This window comes from Diabrotica virgifera, chromosome 9, assembly GCF_917563875.1.
Source record: "Diabrotica virgifera virgifera chromosome 9, PGI_DIABVI_V3a".
NCBI classification, from domain to species: domain Eukaryota; kingdom Metazoa; phylum Arthropoda; class Insecta; order Coleoptera; family Chrysomelidae; genus Diabrotica; species Diabrotica virgifera.
Genome location: NC_065451.1, coordinates 164,241,625 through 164,260,762, shown reverse-complemented (window position 1 = coordinate 164,260,762; position 19,138 = coordinate 164,241,625). Strand labels below are relative to the sequence as shown.

Below are 19,138 nucleotides of genomic sequence, written 5' to 3'. Positions count from 1 at the left end.
TATCACTTAAGGACATGAAAACAAACACATGGATATGACAGAAAACCAAAGTCACCGATGTGGTACAAAAATAATTAAAATTGAAATGGGAATACCCCAGGCAACCAAATACCGTTTACAAAACGTTGAAAAACCGTCATAATTATCACCAAACCACGTCAGTTTATCACGTTTTTTCGACGTCGAAAGTCACGTGAATATGTCCTACCATAATTGACGTCATTTTTATCACGTTTTAAATACGTGGAATCAAAAACGTTTTTAGGTATTTTTTAGATTTATTTTTCATTTTATAGTTTTAAAAATACACAATTATTCGTATGGGCATTGATGGTATTGCAATTTTTCCATTTAACTGTTTTAAATTTAGCCCATATGCTTAACGTAACACCAAATGGAAGACTCTAAAATACATAGAATTACAATACCCTCAATGCAATATATTTCACTTTTTATATAAGTACATATACTTACTGTATCAAAACTAAAACAACATATAAACTAATAAATCATTTATTAACAAATTATCCAGCATAATATCTTAATTTAACGCTGTACATTAAATCAAAAAGAATCATGAACAACTCATTGTTGGGAGTACCTGTAGATGTAGGTAGTAGACTACTAAGAAATCTTAGAAGGATAAATAATCTAATCTAATTTAAATAACTAATAATCTAAATTAAAAATTTTTCATGACCATTTTAACGTTATAAACGAAATTGTTTGGAATCCATAAGCTCCTCCCAATTTTGTGACGTCAGACTTAAGCTGTCTGAAATGAAAACGTTTCTTTAAACCTATTTTAACTTCATTAATCTTACGTATTTAAAATCACCTACAAAAGACGTCTATACGACGTGTGTATATCCAAACACGTGTATATATTCAACCAAAAACTGACGTTTCCTTGACGTTATTGACGTCACTTGGTTGCCTGGGACGCTGGACATGAAGCTAGGAGCGATCTAAACAAATGGCACAGAACAATTCTAACCTGGCGACCATACCAACACAAAAGACCCAGAGGCAGACCTCCTATGAGATAGACGATAGACAGATGATCTGAAACGAACTGCCGGGAAAAATTGGCTACAAGTAGCGTACAACAAAAAACAATGGAAATGAGGACTTGAAGAGGCTTATGTTTAGATGTGGACGTGAATGGCTAGACGAAGAAGAAAAAAAAATTCCTAGGAGAGGGATTAGTAGACGAGGAACAATAGAGTGGCCCCCCAAGATCTCCAGATCTTACGCCACTTGAAAGTTTCGAGGAACCTTACGTTGTTAAATTCATTAAAAAGGAAGGTTCAACAATCAGAAAAGTTTTTGACTAAAGACGACTGATTGAAAAACGAGCCAACGAGAGCCAGACCGAGACTTAGGTATAGACTTAGGTCTTAGACCTAAGACAACTTAGAGGATGATTTAAAATTTATCGGAGGTAGCACATGGAGAAGAATTGCCAGGGACAGGGTTAAATGGAGGATTGTTCTAAAGAACGCTTTAGCTTAAAACTTAGGGATGGGAAAAACCTACCGGTTATAACCTGAAACCTGTTTTTTTCCTCGGCAATAATCGGTTTTTCCGGTTGTTTTTTTGACCCGGTTATAACCGGTTTTTCTTTTTAAAGTAATAACCGGTAAAAACTGGATAAGTGGAAAAATTGTTGAATTCAAAGAAAAATGGGACAATTTTTCGCTCCCCGTGCGTAAATGAGAAATTTTCAGCTGACTGAAACCGATTTCACAACACTGATGACTAATTGCTATACTGATACAGACTGATATCGATTCGAATGGAGTATCACAAGCTAAAGAGCAATGTAAATGTAATCTATTGGGTATTGACTATGAATAAAAAAACCGAACACCGGTTTATGGAATAACCGGTTTTTTACCAGTTATAACCGCCAGGTTAAACCGTGGGTAGAAAAAATCGGTATAACGGAAAACCGGTGTTTTGTCAATAACCGCCATCTCTACGGAGCTATAATGCCACTGATGATGATGATGATGATGATGATAATGATGATGATGAGTTCTGCCAAACACAAAATTCATTATTGGAAGATATGTGGCGGTAGGTTGGAAGCTTCAATTTATAAAATATCAAATTTGTGGATTAGATACCCAAACGAGTCGCCTGCTTATAGGCAGACTGCTTCATAATAAGACGAATATAATCTTGAACTATATTTGTTGATTGACAAGAATTCTTTTCTTTTTTAAGAAATATGCTACTTCGGTTTATCCCCCGATGCAATATTTTCGCGATCGAGAATTTGCCAAATCCATTTTAAACCGCTCCATTTGTCGCAGATTTTTTCATCGTGCCCTGGAAAAGATGTAGAATATCGCTTCACAAAGAATAATAACTCATACAGATTGCATTTCACAGTACAAAGTTGGATAATAAATTTTGTCGATTGATGCATACAAATCCGACAATTGCAGTTTTCAAAACAATTTCATGGTTGAATTCAGCTATCTATATTGCGTAGGTAATGGCTGTCAATGATCGTTTGTTCTTTTAAAACAGATGGATTTGTTTTCATAATTTTATTTTCGGTGTTATTTCGTTTTTGCTTTTTTTGTTGGAGATTAATATGTTTTAGTATAGGGACCAGCTAGGCCATAATGGCCTTTTTAATTCTGATGGGTCTTCCCAGGTTTTTTTATGTATTTTTGGCAGCTGTTTACGAATTTCGATCCAAGTGGTCTGTTACAGCCTTGTAACGTATCGATAATATACAGGGTGTAACAAAAATACCGGTCATAAATTTAATCACATATTCTGGGACCAAAAATAGTTCGATTGAACCTAACTTACCTTAGTACAAATGTGCACATAAAAAAAGTTACAGCCCTTTGAAGTTACAAAATGAAAATCGATTTTTTCCAATATATCGAAAACTATTACAGATATTTTATTGAAAACAGACATGTGCCATTTTTATGGTGGTAATATCTTAAGAAAAAATTATAGTGAAATTTGGATACTCCATAAAAATTTTATGGGGGTTTTGTTCCTTTAAACCCCCCCCCCCCCAAACTTTTGTGTACGTTCCAATTTAATTATTATTGTAGTACCATTAGTTAAACACAATATTTTAAAAACTTTTTTGCCTCTTAGTACTTTTTCGAAAAGTCACTTTTTATCGAGATATTTTGAATATTTGTCAAATCCACCACATATTTGTATATGGCTAAGTACGATTATGGAGACTTGGTAATAATATGAAAATTTATTTATGATTTACATTTTTAGGCATATTTTGAAACATATTAAAAAAGAAACCAAATCTCGATAAAAGGCGCCTTATCGAAAAAATATAAAGAGGCAAAAAAGTTTTAAAAACACTGTGTTTAACTAATGGTACCGCAGTAATAGTTTAATTGAAACATACACAAACATTTGGGGGGTTTAAAGGAACAAAACCCCCATAAAATTTTTATGTCAACATATTAAAAAGAAGCCGCAACTCGATAAAAACTGCCTTATCGAAAAAATACTAAGAGGCAAAAAAGTTTTAGAAATATTGGATTTAACTAACGGTACCCCAATAATAATTTAATTGTAACGTACACAAAAGTTTGGGGGGGTTTAAGGGAACAAAACCCCCATAAAATTTTTATGGGGTGCACAAATTTCACTATAATTCTTTTTTAAGGTGATCCTACCATAAGAATGCCACATGTCCATTTTCAATAAAAAATCTCTAATAGTTTTCGATATATTCGAAAAAATCGATTTTCATTTTGTAACTTCAAAGGGCTGTAACTTTTTTATGTGCATATTTGTAATAAGGTAAGTTAGGTTCATTCGAACTATTTTTGGTCTTAGAATATGTGATTTAATTTATGACCTGTATTTTCGTTACACCCTGTATATCTGCTCATACGATCTTAATATAATTTATCGGATCTCTACTACTTTATACAAGTATTCGGATATCTGCTCTTTGCAGAGTCCAATTTACTCGAATATGAGAAAAGTCAGTAAATTACTAATCTATTGGAAATCCACAAGGAAAAAGTTTTCCTGTAGTTGGCTGTATACCATGTAATAAAAAAACAGTAAAATCCTTTATAAAAGGTATATTTTTAAAATCCTTAAAAAGGGCTACATCACAATCTTGCTGAATTCTACACGTTAGAAGTCTCGAATTTCCTAAACCTGCTGTTCGTTTCGAGTGATTTTTATAGTATGTTACAGCCTTATTATTTAAGAAAATCGTAGTAATATTATTGTTGCTAGACATGTAAAAGTCATTTTATACCGGGTGTAACAATCATATGGTGTTTTTTGTCTTAAAGTTCGGAACACCCTGTGTAAGATTCTAACATATATAAAATATTTAAATTAGAACTCAGTTGTAGCCTTAGGCTTTCTTAACATCCTGTTTTTCGATTCATTCGCTTATGTTCGATAATAAAAGAGATAAATATGTACTTTTATTTTACAAATATAAAACAAAACTGAACAAAACAAACAACAACAATACACCATGGTTCAGAAAAGAAATAAAAGACAAATGTAAAGAGAAGTGAGACGCCTACATGAAGTATAAAACATCAAACACTCCAGAATCCAGAGACACCTACAGAAGAATACGAAATGAAACAAAGCAATTGGTAAGAAGAACAAAAAATGAACACTGGGAACAATTTACAAAAAGGATGGAAAGCGACTTCTACGGAACACAAAAACAAATATGGAGATTCATAAGAAACCAATGGAAAGAAATGGCAGAATTGAAGGAATACAATAACATACCAGCAAACGAATGGGAAGGATACTTGACGGAACTGTTTAAAGGAAAGGAAAATCATAATCAAAATAATAACCTACCTGAATTAAGACACGAAATTGAAATCAGTTTTCAGGAAGTAGGGGTAGCCATAAATTCACTCAAAAATAGGAAGTCGCCAGGACCAGACGGAATAACCAACCAGCTTCTAAAATACGGAGGAGAAAGTATAACCCTAGAGATGACAAAACTTATACAAAAACTAATATTGCACTGCAAGATACCAGACGCATGGAGAAACAGCATATTGATACCAATGTTCAAAAAAGGAGACAAAGAAGACCCCAACAATTATAGAGGTATAAATCTACTAAACACCGCACTTAAGCTAACCACAAAAGTCCTAACCAACAAAATCAATAAACTAACAACTTTATCAGATGAAAAACAAGGATTCAGATCCGGAAGATCCTGCGTAGACGCCGTATTTGTACTGAGACAAATCACAGAAAAGGCCATTGAGTACAATAAACCAGCATATCTATGTTTTATAGACCTGACAAAGGCTTTCGATCGCATCCAAGTCGAAGACGTCTTACATTTACTGTATGGAAGAAACATACCAATCAATATTATACAAACCATCGAAAACGTCTACTTTCATAATCGAATACAGGCAAAGATAAATGGAAAACTAACGCAGTTTATACCAGTACAAAGTGGAGTCAGACAAGGTGACTCATTAAGCCCACTGCTCTTTAATATAATAATGAACGAAATAATAGAAGCAGTACGTAAAGGTCATGGTTACAGAATGGGGAATAAAGAAATCAAAGTATTGTGTTATGCAGACGACGCCGCATTAATCGCCGAGACAGAAGACGATCTCCAAAGATTAACACACATCTTTAATACAACATACAAGAAATACAATATGATAATATCAGCAGAAAAAACCAAATGTATGACAACATCTAAATACCCACTACGATGTAAAATCGAAATTGATGGGAAAATAATAAAGCAGGAAGCAAGGTTTAGATATCTGGGAATAGATATAACCAGTTACGGAGATGTTGAAGAGGAAGTACGACAACAAAGCTTAAAAGCAAGTAAAGCGGCGGGATCTCTTAATGACACAATCTGGAAGAACAAACACTTAAGACAAGACACAAAAGCAAGAATCTATAAAGCAGCAATTAGACCTATATTAACATACACGGCGGAGACAAGGCCTGACACATCTAAAACGAGACGACTACTAGAAACAACAGAGATGAAAATACTCCGACGAATATCAGGGAAAAGTCTGTTGGATAGGGAGAGGAGCGAAAACATAAGAAGATCATGGAATATAGAAGACATAAATGGATGGGTGACAAAACGGAAACAGGAGTGGAACGAACACATTAGTAGAATGGCAGAGGATAGGATAGTACGAATAGCACGAGATAAGTCACCAAATGGACGAAGAAGTATTGGCAGACCAATAAAAAGGTGGTGCGATAACCTAACAATTTAGGAGGATAATATTGAAGAAGAAACAGGCTTTAAAGCCTACATACAAGAAGGAAGAAGAAGAAGAAGATATTACAAATGAGGTATGCTATGTGGTCTTGATCAATATCATTCCAAATCACGAGAGCTACTGTTTCTACCTCTTGTAAGGTTCTAAGAGGTGGCAAACGCTGTCGTAGTCTTCTGCCGATTATGTCCCACAAATTTTCGATCAGTTTAAGATCTGGACTCTGCGATGGCCAATGCAAAGTCCGAAGGTTACAGTTCGTGAACGTGGTCTTGCATTATTGTGCATTAGCAAAAAATTGTTACCACTATAAGGAGTTGATAGCATGGTAGCTAAGTCCTTCGCTATGTAAGAAGATCACTACTTTAACACACTCATCGCGGGTCAAATTCCTTGTAGTGCGTTCCATTTCCACCAAATAACAAAAAAAAAACTACGGACTTAATTGAAACTTTAAATAATAAATCTACTCATTTTCACAACAAACCAGACACTTTCTGACTGTAAACCATTTTACATCCATTAAATTGGTAATTTCTCATAGCCTACTTTAGGCTTGTTTATTAAACTAAGCAGAAAATAAGGATTTATTGATGAAAAACATCGCTAGTTGTTAATGTACCTAACTTTTTTATTATCCAACATGAGCAAATGAATCAAAAAAGAAAATGTTAATAAAGCCTAAGGCTACAATTTAATTTTAATTTAAATATTTTTTATGTGCTAGAACAGGGGTTCCCAACCGGTGGTACGCGTACCACTGGTGGTACGCGGGAAGTTTTAGGTAGTACGCGTCGCTTGAGTGAAATAAGCGATTCCGATGGGCCTTTGTCTGCGGAAGTGCCAGTGCGTCTCTTCACCTTAGCACAAGTTTTCACCCGTCTCTTCAAACTGAGGTCAGAAGTTTTAATGCTTTTAACTGAAAAAAATAATGACATGAAAAAGTCATTGTTCCCTGATGAAGAATGGTTGTCAAGATTGGCATATATAGCTGACATTTTCTATAGACTCAACATGCTGAACATGGATCTTCAGGGAGCAAACACAACATTCTTCACAACCAATGAGAAAATAAATTACTTCAAGAAAAAGTTGGTTCCTTTATGTTCTCAAATGCAGGGGAAGGATGTCTCTGCATTTCCTATGCTGTGATCATTTTTTAACGAAAACGAAATATCTCCAATATCAGATGTGGTTCCTGATATAATTCTTCACTTGGAATCTCTTCAAGAAAGTTTTAATAAATATTACTCCAAACTTGACTGCATCAGAAATCCTGTAGCAGCATCATCCACCAAATTAGTTGGAATTGCAGGATTTACAGGAAACATTCATCGATTTCACAGAAGTTTTAAAGAGAAATCCTTAATTGAGTTCTGGATAAAATATAAAACAAGCCAGTGGACATATTTGTGATAGCAAATATGTTTCTAAAAAATAGGGGGCACTTCTTTCCATTCAATGCACCCCCCCCCTCCCCCGGTGTTTGGTGGTACGACAAAATCTTCATAATGTATCAGGTGGTACGCAGTTGCTAGAAGGTTGGGAACCCCTGTGCTAGAATATTCCACAGGGTGTGGTGAATTTTGAGAAACAAACACAGTATATTGTTACACCCGGTATAAAATGACCTTTACCTGTCTAGCAACAATAATATTACATCGATTTTCTTAAATAATAAGGCTATAACATACTAAAAAAATCACTCAAATCGGACAACAGGTTTAGGAAATTCGAGACTTCTAACGTGTACAATTCAGCAAGTGAGTCGATTATTTTGCTCTTAAGTGTAGTAAGATTGTTTATAGTGTTCTCTGAATAAATTGAAATATAGTACACCCCTTGTTTTCATTTCACGACGACATTCTTTTCTTTTACTAAAAAGACATTAAAAAACTTGAGTGGGTCCATCAGAATTGAGAAGGCCACGGTGGCCTAGCTGGCCCGTAGACTATTATTGTGCTGTTGCTTTTTTTGTTCGAGATTAATATGTTTAGCCTAGGGTTGATCTATGTAGGTCGAGTAATTTCTCATTCATTATATTAATGGAAAGGGGATTACCATTTTTGATAAAAAATATGTATAATCCAGATTATTGCCTCAAGAGTAATAGATTTTATGTGAAACAGAATGAAAAATGAAAAATATTTCGTATATCTTGACATGTTATAATGTTACGCTCAATTGGGATTTGAAAATACAAGTAGCATGTTGTTTCAGTTCAGTAAATAACTTTTTTTAACATCCAATGTTTATTGCAATCTGTCTCATTACAAACAATAAGCAGTATATATTATAATTATTGAAAAATAACATAGTGGGAAGTCGCCCAGTGGCGAGCAACCAGTAAGACAAGATTATAATTTTAAAATAAGACATAACAATTACTTGGAACATAATACATAGGTAAAATTTAGTATAGGGTATAGTGGACAGTTCAGACAATAAATATGATTATTAAAAGTCTAAAAAACATGAATAAGAATACGAAAAAACTTTTAAAAATCACTGAAACTAATACTGATTATTTCACCGCACTATGACACTCTGTTTCTCCAAATGTACTAGAGGTCCAAAGGGTCAGGTCATTTCAATCTTCTCTCATGTGAAATGTTGAACAGGTCCGTGGCGAGTGGGTTTGGATGGTAGGATAGTCTGGTCTTGTATGTAGAATTTACAGCAGATATTGCTTCGCTAAGGGTAAGAACAGAACAAGTGGGTCGAGGTGGAGGTGTAGGTCGCGGTAGATGCTACTAGTTAAGTCGCGGTCGATGTCGACAGCACATAGCAAGGAGGTCACCTGCGCTGTCAGTCGAGCTAGAACCACTATCAAGTGAAATAATTTAATGAAATTTGAATGACAAAAAGACTGTGCTTTTGCGATGTTGTGTCAGTCAAGTGATGATAGTGATGAAATGTCAGCTGCAAATAATCAGATTCTCCTTCATATTTCAAAAATTTGCTGAATTTAATTACTTTAGAAATTCAAAAATAAACTGAATACAAAAAAGGGATTATATAAAATGTATCAACTCAGATAGCGCAGGTAATGACAACTTGGCTTCGAACGGATCAATCACAGGGAAGCATCCTTGTAGGCCGCGCAGTAGACATCCATGTAAAACAAACTCATTTTATTTTCAAAAGCATAGATGTAAACCTCCTGGATGGCATCGCGCTAAACCTCCACCGCGACTTACCTGCTCTGTTCTCTTCCATTCACTACAATGTGTTTGTTTTACAGGGATATCGACATCGACCGCGACCTCCACCTTCACCTCCACCGCAAGCCACTTGTTTTGTTCTTACCCTACAGTTGGTATATAGCTGTACGTCGTGGTGTAATCTGTGGTTCGTAACATACCAAGGGGCATTGCAGATCTTGCGCAATACTTTAATTAAACTATTTACTTTAGTAAATAACTAATAACGTGTTTTTACTGCATTTTATTCTTCTACTTTTTAATTCCAATTTGGAGTTAACAAATACTCTAACGGTAGAACAATTCAATACCAATAAAATCGAAAGAAGCCATTGAAATCAAAAAACGTCGTGACTGTCTCAATAAAAAGAATGATGGGATCCGGTTACCCTCAACATGGACATTCCTCTTTAGTCACAATTTAATTAATCTTTTCTTTTTAAATAACCACAATTTTGAGTTAAAATTCTTATGTTGGACCGTCGGATTGATTTGGAAAACCAAATTTTGGTTTTTGTGTGCTTATGTAGCTAATTCTGGATGACTATTATATTGTAAAGGTATACCTTGGTCTTAAGATATTGTGGATATCTTTTGTTTTTTAGGATGTAGCTTAGTTTGCCAAATGCCGCCCATGTCAGTCTAACTTGCCTTTTGATCTCTGCTGTTTGGTTTTCCTTGTTAAGTTTTATAATTTAATTTGACCCAGACATTATATAATCGTGAACTTGTCTATTTCATCTTGTCCGATCCTCATTGTGATGTCCTCATCTGTATTTGTTATGATTTTTGTCTTGCTGTAATTCATATTAGGCCTTATCTTTCCAGCTTCTATGTCCAGTTCCTTCATAATTTCATTAATGTTCATCTCTTCTTATTGCTGAATTCTTCTTTCAGTACTAATAGCTCTTGTTTGACATACTTTTATTTTAATATATCAAAAAGGTAAAAGTTAGACTATCGTTAGTTACATTATTCTTCTTCTTTACGTGTCACCTCCGCGACAAAGGTTGGCAATAATCATTGCTATTCTAACTTTTGACACTACAGCCCGAAAGAGTTCAGTTGAGCTGCATCCTAACCATTCTGTGAGATTTCTCAGCCAGGACATTTTTCTTCTACCTATGCTACGCCTTGAATCTTTCCCTGCATTATTTATTTTAGGAGTTTATATCTGTCACGACATGTTATATGACCCAAATATTGTAGTTTTCTTATTTTGATAGAATCCAGTATCTCCCTACTATTTTATATTTTTCTTAATACTTCTTCATTGGTTATTGTCTGTCCAGGAGATTCTCAGCATTCTTCGTATGTCCACATTTCAAATGCTTCAAAAAAGAACAGAAAATTCATAACACTTTAGTACTCAAAAATAAATAAAACGGGATAATACCCGAAGGTTGGCTGTATATCATCTAGTTAAATAAAATTTAACTTGAAGTAAAACACTCCTTGGTGTAGTTGGTATATTTTATTAAAAATTTTAAAATTTTTTAAAAATCCAAAAGGATTACGTTCAGAACGTTTTCGGACTTATCAGTCCATCATCAGTGAACCTAAAAGTAAGTAATCCCACTTAATAAAATTGAAAAGGGTGAAATTTTGAAAGTTAAAAAATGAAAAGTGTGGTTAAGATTACTTACTCCCTGTCCTTGCTAAATAGCCACAATGCCAAACACAAGATAAATTTGTTAAAAATAAAGTTTAACAAATTTATCTTGCCTAAACACACTATTCAACTTTTCTTTCAATTCACCCTTCAAACTTTCACCCCCAATGCTATATACAAAATTTTTTACTTTCATATAATCACTAATTCAATCTTCTTACATTTTGTTTTCATCACCATATGACAATAATTTCGATCAAATTTAATTTTATAGTCAATTTTATAGTAATTGTAATAATTAAAAATAAATTTAAATTCTAATATTAAAACTAAAATTTCAACACAGACTAAAACTTAAATTTCTGTAATCACACTGACCTTGGTTAATAGGTACATTAAAAATTGCCCTTTCCTGGATGTCATTGTCATTGACATTTGAAGTATTTCTACTTCCTTCTAAATCATTGACAGACTAAACGTGGTTCAATGAAGACCTAATCACATAAAAAAATCTTTTAATGTAATGTAGTAGAGCATCATGTTGCTGGAAGTAATCCATTGGCATCCAATTTAGGCCATATTCTTTTACAATCTTTACTATGTAGTTGGAACATACAACTTAACCAGTGTTTGGCATTGTGGCTATTTAGCAAGGACAGGGAGTAAGAAGTAATCTTAACCACACTTTTCATTTTTTTAACAGTCAAAATTTCACCCTTTTCAATTTTATTAAGTGGATTACTTACTTTTAGGTTCACTGATGATGGACTGATAAGTCCGAAAACGTTCTGAACGTAATCCTTTTGGATTTTTAAAATTTTTTATTAAAATATACCAACTACACCAAGGAGTGTTTTACTTTAAGTTAAAATTTACTTTAGTAGGTACTTGTTTTCTAAGATTTAGGCTGAGGTCTCTACTACATAACATTTGTTTCATATTATTGAATGCACTTCAAGCCTTTTCTATTCTAACTTTACATTATTACATTATTGATTAATTGTAATTGAACAATTGTTGATATCAAAAACAAAATAGCAAAAATTCACAGTATTGAAGTTCCAACAAACATTTTTAATGGAAATAATCTCTACATTAAGGCCTTTAAAAAGAAGAATATTAATTATATGCAATATTTTAGGTCAAATACGCTCCCAAAGTCTCCGTCACCATTCTCTCCGGTTTGGGATCTGCAGGTCGCATTCCAGAGGGAACTGAAGTGAGGTTAGGTTGCAAAGCAGACGCCAACCCATCGGATGTGAACTACCGATGGTTTTTGAACGACGAGCCCGTTATGGGAGATTTTACGACCGAATTGGCTCTACACAACGTTACCAGGAAACAACACGATGCTATCGTCAAGTGTGAAGTACACAATGCAGTAGGAAAAAGCGAAGAAAGTCAGACGTTGGATATTAGCTGTAAGTGTTTCTTATGAGTTGTGAAATTACTTCTCTTTTTGTTTCTCTTTTTGTTTCTCTCTTAGTATATAGCTAGTCGTTACGTATGCTGTCTACAACAAATAATTTTTTAAATCCAATTCGGATAAACCCATGTAGAATGTTAGGCACATCAAAGAAACATGAAACGTAAATCACGTTTCATGGAAATAAAACACTGGCTAAACAAATAGACGTCCGGCCATTTATGAAACTCTCCGAAAATAAAAATGTTTTATGAGCATGAATCACACTCGTTTCATTGTTAGGCGGACTTCAAGATTTGTTTACCTGTGTTTTATTTTCATGAAACGTGTTTTACGTTTCATGTTTTACGTTTTATGTTTCTTTGGTGTGCGGCTTGCCTTAGGATCTGTAATATTCCTACATCTTCATCTACCTCATCATTTAGGGAAATTGGCGTTAATCACGGCCTATTTCACTCTGTCTGCAGCAGTTCTGAAAACCAGGACGTGAGTCGTCTCACTGGTCCTCTTTTTCCTTCCACTTTCCATTGTATAACCAATCGCATCAACTGATATTTTTCAGTTCTTAAAATGTGATCAAAGTAACTCATTTTTCTTTTCTTCATTGTGTTAAGTATGTCTTTTTCTTTTTTAATCTTTGTCTTTGTTACATCTGGCAGGTCTTTCAATGGCAGCGGTCCCATTGTTTATTTGGCTCATGTCCCAAGTAATTGTATCGCGGTACTTTCTCTAACGTTTTTCCTTTAACGTAGATTGTTTCCTATCCACTCTTGTCCTTCCTGTCAATCATATTTTTTTGTCTTCATTTCATACCACTGCGTAGTGGGATCAACCAAAATTTGCAACCTTCTCTGCTGTCCGCAAGGATTATTGTATCGTCTGCATATCTGAGATTATTCACTTCATCATCATCATCATCTTTGTGCTACAGCCCTTAGAGGGCCTCGACCTTCTCAAGCTTTCTACGCCATTCTGTTCTGTCCCTTGCTTGCATTTTCCAGTTGCCGACTCCGATCTTCTCGGCATCCTGTGTTACACCGTCCATCCACCTCAGCTTTGGTCTACCCCGTCTTCTCATTCCCACGGGTTGCGCTGTTAGAATCTTTTTTATCATGTTCGATTCAGGGGCCCGGGCTACATGTCCTGCCCACTGCAGGCGGTTTCGCTTAATTATAGTGATAATATCTTTTCCACCAAACGTATGCTTGTAGATATTCTGCAGTTCAAAGTTATATCTACGCCTCCATATTCCGTTCTCACAGACCGCTCCGAATATCTTACGCAGCACCTTTCTTTCAAAAATCGACAGAGCGGATTCATCTGTTTTAGTTAGCGTCCATGCCTCTGATCCATATGTGAGAACGGGGACTATCAATGTTCTATACAGCCTTATACGAGTTTTTTGAGACAGACGTTTGTTAGATAAGTACTTTGATAGACTATGATAACACCTGTTTGCAATTATTATTCGTCTTTTTATTTCCTCTGATGTGTTATTATTGGGGTTAACCGATGTCCCTAGATATATGAACTCTTTGACCGCTTCGAAGTTTTGGTCATTGATGATTAGATCTGCGTCAACATTTCCAGCTCTTGTGTTTGTGTTAGTCGCCATGAATTTTGTTTTATTTCGATTTATATGTAACCCCATTCGTTCTGCCGCTGCTACTAGCTCGGTTAGGATTTCCGCAGTTCTCGCTCTGGTTCTTGTTATAATATCCACGTCGTCTGCATATGCTAGAATTTGGACGGATCTATTGAATATTGTTCCCCTGCTATCTATATTAGCGTCTCGTACGACTTTTTCTAATGCTACATTAAAAAGTTGACACGCCAGCGCATCTCCCTGCCTTAGCCCCCTATGTATTTCAAATGGGGTTGACGAGTCGTTTTGAATTTTTACTGCTGATATCATCTTCGCCATTGTCACTTTTATCATACATATGAGTTTTTTGGGATTCCTAACTCATTCATAGCGTTGTAGAGACTTGGTCTTAATACACTGTCATAAGCAGCTTTAGAGAGATTATTCACTAGTGTTCCATTAATTGATATGCCTTCATTGATGTCTTCTAGTGCTTCTATAAACATCTCTACTGAGCACATATGGGATAGTACACGACCTTGTCGTAGTTCTCTTCATATTTCTTTAGATTTTTTGTATTTCCTTCTATTTCGTAAAAATATAGGTAGGGAAAGAACTAAACTGCAGAAATGAACACGTTTTATTATTTTAGATGGTCCTCAATTCCGTACGAAGCCAAAATCCGTTCAAGCTGATCTAGGAGCTAGCGTAACGCTCTCTTGTGATGTGGACGGCAATCCAATCCCAGATATTTCTTGGTTTCATGAAGATCAGAAGAAAATTGTTAGTACCAGTGCCAATTTAACAATAAGGATAGACCATACGACAGCTGGACGGTACTACTGCAAAGCTAGGGTCGCGGGATTCCCCGAAATTGGCGCAGAAGCAGCTGTATATCTTAAAGGTCAGTGTTGTACAATAAAAACTATTTAACTATAATACTTATGATATTTCTAGAGTTGTTCGATGTACTTTAGTTTTACGTTTGTGTGTGTGAAGAGGGAGATGGCATGAGACATTTTTGCCACATATTTTGCTATAAAGATCTTTAAATTTTTGTCTTAGAATCGTTTATAAACTTGATTAAGACATACAGATTTGTCAGAAGAACATAACATTCTATCCACCATTTCATTTCTAATGACTCCACTGCGTCTTTCAGTCCAGTTTACTGTTTTTTTTTTGTGAATTTTAGTTCATGTAATAATTTTTTGATATCAAGGATAACTCAAAGATACTGCCTGAGAATCTGGCACTATTACAATGTTCTCACAATAATTATAGACACACCAAGTTAGCTGGATAAATCTGTGGTCAATTTTAATAGAAATGGGCGCACCAATGCACCTGGTGACACTTATTAAAAATCTGTACCAGTCCAATATAGCGACAGTACGACCAGATCATAAATTCTCAAACCAATTCAAGACCGAGAGAGGTGTTAGACAAGGATACGTGTTGTCACCTGACTTATTTAACATTTATGGTGAACATGTCATGAGGATGGTTTTAGAAGGATGGGCCGGTGGAGTAACAGTAGCTGGTAGGAAAATCTCCAATTTAAGATTTGCTGATGAAACTACACTTATGGCAGCAAATGAGCAAGAAATGTTTGATCTCCTGCGAAGAGTTGAGTACGAAAGTAATAAAGTTGGTCTAAAAATCAATAAAGCTAAGACATAAATAATGGTGGTCTCCAGATTCGACACTATTCCACTGACTAACAGGTTACAAGAATACCAGATAGTAAACACCTTTGTCTATCTCTGGTCCAGTATAACTAACGATGGTAACTGTGAAACAGAAGTTCGAAGACGTATTGGTATGGCAAAAAATGCGATGAGTCGCCTAACTAAAGTGTGGAAAGACAGATCTATCTCTCAAAATATCAAGATGTGACTGATGAATGCCCTTGTATTCTCAATATTTCTATACGGAGCAGAGACCTGGACTCTTCGCGTATGCGAGCGCCAGAAAATTGATGCCTTTGAGATGTGGTTCGGGAGAAGAATGCTCCGCATACCTTGGGTAGCTCATAGGACAAACGTTTCCATTCTAAACCAACTCAAGATTAAAAAAGGCTGTCCACAATATGTCTGCAACGAATACTGCAATTCTTTATTCACGTGGTTCGCAGAGGTGACGACAGTTTGGAGAGATTAATTGTTTCTGGAAAGTTCCGGGGAGAAGATCAAGAGGACGATCACCAACTAGATGGTCCAATCAAATAAAGAGTTCAGCTGGAAACTCATTCTGCGAAGCTCTTAGAGCAGCTGAAGATAGAGACCAATGGAGAAACATTGTTAGGAATATTGGAAGAAATCACGATCCTCAGTAATGGGGAAACGACCAGAGAGAGATAGAGAGAGAAAGAAGTTAGTGCTTTCTCTATGGCAGCAGCCTCGGCTGTAAAAATAGAACAACAATCAGGAATTCGATATCTGTTTTTACGTTTTACGATATTTTAAGTTTTTACTTAAAGTCGTTTTACTAATTTTTATTTTATTATAGGTCCTCCATCGATTGTAAGTCATAGGACCCAATTTGGCATAGAAGGTGACAACGTTCGTGTCGAGTGTACAGCTTTCTCCATTCCTGCTCCAGAACGCGTTGTTTGGACTTTTAATGGACGAGAGGTAGATCTGCACGATCAAGATTATTCGATACTAGAGGATCCTCTCCCAGAGGGTATCAAATCTACGCTAATTATCAGAGAATCCCAAGAAAAACACTTCGGAATGTACAATTGTAGCGTATCTAATCCATATGGTAGCGATGTTGTCGAGATCAGCCTGATGCCACAAAGTAAGTTTTTTATTTTTATTGTTTATTTCATCCGTTAAACCATTTTTAAAACATTTTTAACGTTAGGTAAGTGCTATGTAATATAACAAGATAGCCAAGTATAAAAATTTTGTTTAGCTACATATTGTTAAATAATTTTTATGGGGAGAATTTAGAGAATTAATTTTATGTCAAAGACCACGAGATCGTAAACTTTTATATCCGTGTATATAGCCAAAATTTGTAAATAATATCATTTAGCCGTAAGCAGTGTTTTGTGGAAAGAGAAAAACGTTAGTGATAAAGATTCTACGTACGGATTTGTGCAATTCAAACAACGAACTAAATTACTGTCGGTTTTAGAAAGTTAATGCGCCGATTTGGAAAAGACAATAGAATGTTTCTAAATGATTTCCTAGAAAGAAATCGACGGTAAACAATTTTATTTAGGTTTAGAATATAGGGATCCGACACCTGAAAGGGTATAAGGAAGGGGAGAAAGAAAGAAGAATATAGGGTTTTTCTAGGACATTTAATTTTAATATCTCCTGGAAATTTGACGAGACAGAAAATTTGTATACAACACTATTAGTTCTTAAGAAATGAAAGTAGCGATGTAATGTGTAGAGAGAATGCTTGTGATTGGCGAAGAGCTTGATGGAGGAAGAACAGAGTGGTTGAGTCTCAGATTGATGAAGGAAAAAGATTTACTGTAAGATCGGAAGGGAGCAGTCCAGTTCGAAAAATAGTAATTTTGTGTAAAGTGGTGAATTTGATGGCCGTGTAAGCAGATTCCTGTTGAGACGAAATCGTCATCGAGTCGAGAATTACAATCTCCTCGTGTCCGAAGAGATTCCAGTTTTCTGTCTGGAACGGGTAGCCGATTTGTATCAATTTTGCACAAGAGATCGAGCTGAGGGAAAAAATTTTGGAATTATAAAGATTGATATTGTTTGTATCGAGTCGGAGACTAAATAGAGGATAGATTTCGAGCGAGTGCAGTTTTTTTTTGTTTGTGAAACAGTTTGGAAGAAAAAGACCGTAGCAACATCCGAGGAGCACGTGTGGGAGAACCGAGGACAGCACAATTCATGAGAAGAAGTAAAGAAGATAAAAATGGTTAGTCAGTTTATTTGTGAAAAGGAGAGAGTTGTTGTATATTACATACCATATTTGTTTTTGTCAATTTAACAGTTTTTACAGCATAATTTATTCATTCATAAATGAATGGGTACAAGGTTTCTCCCCATGTGATTTTCTGACGCGCTCGAGTAACTGCAAAAATCCCCGTTTGGGCTCCCCTACCATAAAGGGATTTATATGCAGACAATATTTTTTATAGCAAAAAGCCAGTTAGATTTACAATGGAACTCAATTGATTGTTAAATTAATTTACGTCGATTATTTTAAAATTCTGTATATTTGAATTTCGAAGAAAATATTATTAATTTATTTTATATCTTTTTGCAGAAAGTTTTCCAATGCTGATCATCATTGTTGGTGTTGTAGGAGCTATAATTATTTTGATAATTATAATAATGATTGTGTTTCTTTGCCAAAGGCAAAGTAATAAGAAACCACCTCCAGAGAGTAAGTATAAAAACAAGACATTATTGTTCTTTAGTATTTAGTAACTTTGAGTTACTAAAAAATTTCTCAGATTTAATTTTCTTTGTGTGGAAATAATATAATCTGTCTGTCATTTTTTATATACTTCATAAGTAATAGTTATATTGTGGCTCCTTTATTATATCTGTATCTTTACCTTTTTAACATCTTTATCTTTTTATCATTTTCCCGTAATCTTACTTTTCCCTAACAATCATCTTTTAATTTGTTATTTTATGCTATTTCTAGAATGGCGTAATGCAGTGCTGCCTGGCACTGGCAACGACTACTTTTTATGTTAGTACGTCTGTTGACCAGCTCTTTTATTTATGTATGATTTAAGAAGTGGATGGAATAGATTCGAAATATAACAACAAATTATATATGACGCGTAGATGCAAGTTAGAAATAGAAGGCAAAATTGTAGAACAAGTAATGAAATTCAATTACTAGGAGTAGAGATCACTAGTGACAGGAATATAAGAACAGAGACCACAACACAAGCAACAAAAGCAGCAAGAGTAAGTGGTTGCCTCCGAGAAACCATATGGAGAAACAAATATCTGACCACGGAAAGCAAAATAAAAGTATACAAGACAACAGTAAGACCTATCCTAACATATGCAGCGGAGACAAGGACCG

At 35.1% G+C, this 19,138-nt stretch overlaps 1 protein-coding gene across 2 annotated transcripts in view; it reads left to right on the top strand.

Annotated features, from left to right (window-relative positions):
- LOC126892555 (irregular chiasm C-roughest protein-like) overlaps positions 1-19,138 on the top strand; it is an 821,138-nt gene that overhangs the window by 786,277 nt on the left and 15,723 nt on the right. For both annotated transcript variants that reach the window (XM_050662121.1, XM_050662119.1), the window contains 4 exons: positions 12,235-12,514; positions 14,757-15,008; positions 16,616-16,909; positions 18,359-18,478. In XM_050662121.1, coding sequence (XP_050518078.1) covers positions 12,235-12,514; positions 14,757-15,008; positions 16,616-16,909; positions 18,359-18,478 — 946 coding nt within the window. The remainder of the gene's footprint in view (positions 1-12,234; positions 12,515-14,756; positions 15,009-16,615; positions 16,910-18,358; positions 18,479-19,138) is intronic.